Source organism: Montipora capricornis, chromosome 3 (assembly GCF_036669925.1).
Source record: "Montipora capricornis isolate CH-2021 chromosome 3, ASM3666992v2, whole genome shotgun sequence".
Taxonomy (NCBI): Eukaryota; Metazoa; Cnidaria; class Anthozoa; order Scleractinia; family Acroporidae; genus Montipora; species Montipora capricornis.
This window is the reverse complement of record NC_090885.1, coordinates 44,523,704-44,531,203: the sequence shown is the minus strand read 5'-3', so window position 1 is coordinate 44,531,203 and position 7,500 is coordinate 44,523,704. Positions and strand designations below refer to the sequence as shown.

The window sequence follows — 7,500 nt, the reverse complement described above, 5'->3', positions numbered from 1 at the left end:
CCTTATCCCCTCTTATAGTACTGCTGCATGCAATGTACTATCATGGTTTGTCTATGTTGTAAAATGCATGCAACTGAAGAACATAAACATTGCATGTGCATTTATTGTCCAAAGCAGCATTGTAGGTATGTCCCCTCTTTGGATTAATAAAATATTATTGATGGTTGGGTGCGTTTTATTACAGGGAAGAGGGACAAAAATCATTAAGGCTTTGCTCATTTTTTTTCAATTTGGAGTAACAAGACATTGCCAATGACAACGCCTCTGAGCTGTCAGGCTTACCAGCACTGAAGAATCTCATTCAGTTTGTTTTTGGTGATCCATTTCTTCCAAAGGGTACCAAACTGAGCTTACGTCTTCCAATGGCGCACTTTCCAGATGCAGATTCATGTTTTGGGATGATACACTTAACTTGTGAACATACAAATTACAGTTCCTCCAAAAGGGCAATGAAAGGCTGTATAAATTGTCAGTTTGTGGGATATGGAAGAGGATGAAAATCCACCAATGATGTTATGAGAACTTTCGTGTGATTATTTTGTAGTTGAGTTTAAATAGGTTTTTTATCTTTTAGGAAATGGTTTTTTCACTTTACTGATCAAGGAGTGAGTGAGTTACTTTTTCTACAGCATACCTGGGACCCAGCATTTCAACCTTGTTCCTATTTTAGACCAGTAATGGCACTTGACATTCTTACCAATGATTTCGCAGTTCAGCTTTTGTGATAGATGGTGTATCGAACATCTCTCATAACAAGTTTGGCACGTTTTGTTGACTTTAAAGTGAATCTGAGCAATTTACAACAAGAACTATTTAGATTCTATTTATCGTAGCCTTGAGAATAAAACTGCGAGAATAACTACAGCTGTATGTGAACAATACACTTCAAAATGATCTATAGGGTAAAAGAGTTCCAGTTAATTAATAATAAAAGTTAAAATTTAGTGTAAATTTGACTGAAGGCGTCATTTTTTTTTACTTATTTAATACTCAGCTGCTCTACGTTACATCTCCTCAAGACTCCAGAAAATTGAAAACTTTTTGTGATCCTTTTTTTATGAAATTCAAGACCAGTAGGCCAATCTTGGTTTATTTGTTATTCCATCTTAACTCCGAGGCTAAGGGGAATAAAAGTAAAATGATTTTATTTTTCATCTTCAAAGATAATCAAGACTTTTTGGTTTTCTTTGAGCCCCTAACCCTCAGAACCATGTGCAAATTTTAGTGTGTTGAAATTTGCCTATGACCATTATTTTTGATGTAACATACCAACCTTAAAATTTAAAACCCTTTACCCGACATGATCATTTAACAAGGCAATATGAAGTATGAGCTGGTATGCTAGTATACCTTCCATCTCTTGGACTTCATCCAAACTAGAAAGAACTTCTTGAATTTTTCTCAAGGAGTATTCACTTGGCTGAAATCTATTTTCTGGAACCACCTCATTGTTGTTTGTTTGTAAAGCTGGCACAGGCCCTTCTTCATCAATGCCATAATAATTAGGTAGATCAGGTTGTTGATTGCCTTGCAATACATCCTGTACAGCAGAATGAATGTGATTCCTCATCCTTAACATGCCATCAACCCAGAGCTGCCCTGGACTGTAGTTACATGCGCTTGTCAAAGGGGGATGATTCCAAGATGATATTAGGTCTTGAAGTGCTTTGTTAATAAGTGGAAGGTACACAACATGCAAGGACCAAATATGGATTTCACTTAGTGGATTGAAGAGTCCATTTCTTTCTAAAAACGAGAAAATGTTCACAAACCGACTGCAGACAATTCTATTCACCTTACGCCAAAGACGCTCTATACGGTGGTTGTGGACTGATGTCCCAGTTATGATGCTTCCTCTGTTCAAACCAAGCCTTTCCGGCATAACTCGTGCTACATTAACGTTTTCCATTCCCATACCAGTTCTTAAACGAGAGAACCGTTGAACAGCATTAAGAAATAACTGAAGGACTGTGTCTGCTTTGTTGTTACTGGAAGCACTTAGGAAAACTATCAAACGTGAATACCCATCAATGGCACCATCTATGACACTCCTGTAGGGCTCTATCAGCTTGTGATTCTCATCCAAATATATTTTGAACAATGAAATCAAGACCAGGTTGTTACTACATTTAAGGGGGCACATTAAACACTGGTTTTACGCCTGGTGGAGGATCTAAGTGTTTTTTCAAGCCCTTGTCTTTTAGTGTCAGTGTTAGGGTTAGGTTTTTCATTAGTGTGCTTGTCCGTTATTGTTAGCTTTCACCTTTTAATCACTTTGCTTTGCTTTTGTTTCATTAGTATGCTTAATGTCACTAGCCATTGCATAACGTATTACTCTATAAAAGCCAGATTTCTAGTTTTAAGTATCTTTCTCACTCTGCCATGGAAGTTATCTCACTACGAGCAGTGTTAACCTGATCGCTATTTAGCAGTTTTCTAGTTAAAGTCGACAATTAGTCCCATCCTTGACAGAAAAAGAGAACTCACACCTTTGGCACTTACACCTGGCATTAACTAAATGTTTTCTAACCCCCACATCACTGATTAATTTCACTAAACTTTTTTAATAACACTGAATACAGGGACGGGGGAAAGGGGTGTAAAGCTTTAATTTGGAGATTACTAAACTATCAATGGAAAAAGCAGCATGATAGACCTCATAACTGGTCATCTCTCTGTTCACCAATTGACTCCTGGAAGTGAGACTTCACAGATAACATCTGTCTAATGCTAGACGACTTTACTCATCAACTGAGGGCGTCCTAGGGCGCATGAGGGGTCAATGGGTTAAATTAAACAAGTTTTTTTCTAAACTTGTTAGCATTATTTTGTTTCAATAAGTTATTAATATTATTAAATAGTGCAAATTGCATAATTATGTAAGTATAAACTCAAAGTAATAAAACGTACTACACATACATAGGTTACAAGGTAGTGTGGCAATGAATGCTCTGATTGGCTACTCAACCTCAGGATAGTGTGTGTTATTCACCTTTGATCAAAAGGAAAATGGATTCACACTTTACTTTGTTGGAGTTTTTCCTACTTGGATAAAATTAAAACATTTTTTGGCCAGGTCTTTTCACTTGGTATATATTGTTCCCATCATTGCACGAGAAGAGTAGTTAATATCACCTTCTCCTTGGGGAAATAATTACTGGTATGTTATGGTTCACTTTTATCTTCTGTTGTTTCAATCTCATTATCATACATAATGATACTCAAGAAGTCAACATAGGAACCTTGATAACCACAACCAGTAGCACATGACCTTGAAGTGTGTAAGTTGTAACTATTTTTCTTGGGACAAAGCTGCGGATTTTGGGAGATCAATTTTCATGCCCAAATATGGACAAAAATAAGATCGAAGCTGCACGCACAGGAAATGTGCGAGCTATGTTACATCCAAATAAGTACATTTATAATCTCACAGAACTCCAGCTCTGAACCAGAGTTTAAAGAGCGCTTCATGGTCATGAGTTTCTAAGAAAAAGAAAAAGAAAAACCTAAAGCTAAGAAAAGAAAAACCCAAAGCTAACTTTTTTTGAAAACTATTAAGAATTCTCATTATCCTAACATCATAATTCTTCTGGCTTTCCGTTGTTTTTGACATTTTGTCTTTCTCAGTTTTTTATGTGTTTTTGCTTTGGCGCGTGTGTGCGTATATGTGTGCATCTGACCTAATTTATATTAGCTTAATTACCAGAGTGTGGCTGTCCTATTTCATTAGCCCCTATGGTTATTTGGGGCAGCCTGTACTCCTTTCTATTTTTGTAATATCTTGTAGCTTATTGCTTTACTGTTGGTACAAATAAAGTTGTTGTTGGTGTTGTTGTTTAACATACATGTACCTACTTGAAGCCTTGATACCAATAACTGGGACAATAAAACACAATCAAATTGCAATAATGTAACTAATGAATTGAGATCCTTTAAAAAGACACCAAGGCTGTGTGATTTAAGGGAATGTAGAATTTAAAAAATCAAATGGTCTTGCATGGAAGACCTCGAAATTACTCTTAAGTTGAACAAAAGGGTAAGATTGGCTCTTAACATAAAGCATTCGGACAAGGCTCGCTGTAGGTTCTTACAACAGGCCTGGAATTTCGTAAGATGGAAGTAATTGGATCAACCCTCATCATTGAGTCCCGAATTCTTTCCCGTTGTAGTCGAAGTCCTCGAGCTCTCGTAGCTCCAAGGACTAGATTGAGGCCTGCTTGAGGTGTATTGTGAAGTACACGGGCAACAAGGGTATCCAGGCAGTTCACATTCTCTTCTTCTTCTCCGTAATCTAAAGGGAGAAACTCCAAAGTAACGTGCAATATCTTCCCATCAAAACCCTTCCTGTCTCAGCATTTGTATTTGAGTCCTGCTTGAGGTGTATTGTGAAGTACACGGGCAACAAGGGTATCCAGGCAGTTCACATTCTCTTCTTCTTCTCCGTAATCTAAAGGGAGAAACTCCAAAGTAACGTGCAATATCTTCCCATCAAAACCCTTCCTGTCTCAGCATTTGTATTTGAGTTTTAACATATCTCGGTCTTTGGTACAGAGAGTCTGAGGTTATTCTTGCCCATAAACTTCAAATTCCCTTCGAAAGGTCCGAGAATCCAGCATGTCTCTGAGATTTCTTATGAATCCAATTAACATCTGTAGAACTCGAAGGAAAGTTTCTTGATTGGGCTTTGATTCTGCTACTCCTGACAGAAAAAGTGTTAATGTTCATTTGTACTCGTGTAGTCGACGAGATCAGAATACTGTGCTATCTATATCATCAGCGAACAAATGACTTCTGGCGCCATGTATCACACGGACAAGAGAATCAAAGAAGACATCAACATTTGGAATCCGTTGAGCCACCATGTTTTTGATTGGCACAGCTTCGCTTTGTTTCTTCTCGGGAAACGGATCATTTGCATAAGTTTACACGACAAAATATATGTCGACACTGCAGGCAAAATATATATGTCGAAAAAATACATTAGAGCGATGCAATGTAAAACGAGATCCATACATCGATTTGGACATATATTTTTGTAAACTGTGGACACAAATATTGACATTTCGACATTTATTTTTAGATTTGGACATACACATCGAAATTTGAACATATATATATATATATATATATCGACATTTCGAGATTTTTCTCCTATTTGACAAGCATACACGGTTTTTGTGCAACGGCTGTCGGATGACGTTCTATTCCCTCGCGTTGTTGATTGGACGAACGATATTTCTTCACAGTGAAATTTTGTTGTTCGTGTTCCGGATTGGCTACATTTAGAATCAGTACGAATTTTATTCACTATGATTTTTTGTGGGAAAACTCAGTGCCTATGAAATAAAGCTTTTTACAAATATTGTTGATTGATTTACTTTAAAAAATGCATGGTTACCCCCAATTTTCTTTTTGGATTTCAGTAACACTTCTTAGGATATTAACTGAACACATCCAACTTGGTGGTAAATTGCAGTCACATATACATGCATAGTAAGTGCCCTTAGCCGGACTTGCAATCTTCAAGATTAATATCCTTGACAATCTTGACATCATTACATGTTAGGCATCCCAGATCCGCCTCCTCAGAAATTATGATGTAACCCTCACTGTTGAACGAAATTGCAATGGCTCGGATATGAATCATTTTGTCCTTCCCTCTGCGTAATCCAAGGTTGAACATTTTCCCATTTCATGCAGCTGATCCATTTTAACATCTTTGATTGATGATTTTCTCAGGACTATCATCACTATCAATTCAGCTTTACTCTGGGTTAAAAAATAAGTGGAAGTTAATGAAACATGCAACAAATCTCAAATACAGCTTTCTTTCAAAATATTGTCATTTAAACCTTCAGGCTGATAGACTAACTTAAAGATAGAGCTACAGTGGAATCCCACCTTACAGTCACCTCATTACCCACGCATTTTCCGATAAAGCTCCATTAATACCACGTTAAACAGCAAACATCCATATTCTGAAATCTAACCCTGTCTAATCCTTTAAATGCACTCACCAAATCAAATTAAAAGTTGTATCTTTTCACCCTGTCTAACTGAGATAAAGGAGGACTGGAACTGGACGATGATTCACTTGCACTGTCAGTGGACAAGACATCTTGTTGTTTCTGGGGAATGTCTTTCTGCGGTCGTCGCTGCACTCTTACTTTCTTCAAAAATATTTCGAGTACAGCCTCCTTTTGCAAACCACATTAAGGAAATAGTAGTCTCATCTTGTACCATCCTCTCTACAAACTTGTCAACTTCCATTTCTTCAGTTTTGTTCCTGTAATGTGGCAGTGCACTTCCTTTTGGCTGTTGCCTGTCAATCTCTCTTGTGGAATATTTTATCCCAACAATTTACCATACAATAACCAAGCATGGAAACTGAGTAGATGTGGAAATTGGGTATTTTTTCCAGTGCACATTATAAACGCTGATCAATTTTGACTATGCTAAAATGTACACGAACGAGTAGTGAGTCACTGTAGTATCTTGCCCTTTCTTGAATATATGAGGAGTCATGGGCATTTTTAGCGGAGCTCTTTCTGCGCGCGCTCACGGACCACCTTAATTAAGAAAATATGGTATGCGACCTATGGCGTCAGATTGGGGACAAAATAGGAACTTAGAATTCGTGGCGTTGAAAGGTCCTACACTCGTCGAAACCTCTTCTTCAGGTCATCGATTTCATTTTTTCGTAGCGTCGCTTTCTTGGTTGGGTTGAGATGCTCTGTTCATGTCGTCATGTTGCCCATTTCTGTTTCATGAAGTCCACCAGTGAAATGTATTGCAGCATACATTTGGTATCTAGAGGTACAATTCCTGTCTAATTTACAAAATATTTAGAAGACAATAGACCTCAGTGTTAACGATCGACGTATTGTTCTTTGCGTTACTTCCACAATGGTAATAATATTAGCAAGGGTTTTCTTAAAACTTAATTCAAACTTCACCAAGACATATAAACCATGTGTTTGGTACTGAAAATTTGTTGTTATTCTATGTTTTTTGCCGTTTTATCAAATAAATGCATTTTCTTATGCGACACAAACAATGACATAATTCTCTACGAATGTAAATAAATGAAGACAAAACGGTGTTCCACACAGTACTCCACAAGTATTTGGGGATTTTCGAGGCCAGTGCGGTACATTTCGATACTACTTGAAATAACTGACAATGAATTTGTCCCCTGGAATAGAGAAATTCCTTTATTTTGAACAGTACTCCCTTCTATTGCAGGAACTTAAAGATTAATTGAGTAATGAAGTTCTCATTTATATTCGTTCAATGGAGTACTGTGGTAAATGGTCTTAAAACCGAACTTTACAGTCTGTAATCCTATGAAAAAGAAAGTTAGGATTACAATGGTTATTACTAAGCGCTTATTTGAACCCAAAGACGAGCGAAATAGCAACATTTTTGTGGGAATATATGGAATATAGAGTACTGTTAAGGAGAACTGTGCTATTAACTATGACTGTAGCCTGATCCTCC

The 7,500-nt window shown here is 37.2% G+C and overlaps 2 protein-coding genes across 6 annotated transcripts in view; one reads left to right on the top strand and one right to left on the bottom strand.

Annotated features, from left to right (window-relative positions):
* The window catches only part of LOC138043244 (G-protein coupled receptor 157-like), a 52,602-nt gene that overhangs the window by 26,975 nt on the left and 18,127 nt on the right, over nt 1–7,500 (top strand). Inside the window, exon 3 of one of the 5 annotated variants that reach the window (XM_068889414.1) lies at nt 575–937. The exons of the other annotated variants lie outside the window; for them this stretch is intronic. Within the exon in view, the coding sequence (XP_068745515.1) occupies nt 575–598 (24 nt within the window). The 3' untranslated portion in view covers nt 599–937. Of the gene's footprint in view, nt 1–574; nt 938–7,500 lie in introns of those variants that run through there. 5 annotated transcript variants of the gene reach the window in all.
* Nucleotides 1,292–1,909, bottom strand: LOC138041825 (uncharacterized). The gene has a single exon (XM_068887508.1). It carries the CDS (start codon nt 1,907–1,909, stop codon nt 1,292–1,294), a length of 618 nt encoding a protein of 205 aa, XP_068743609.1.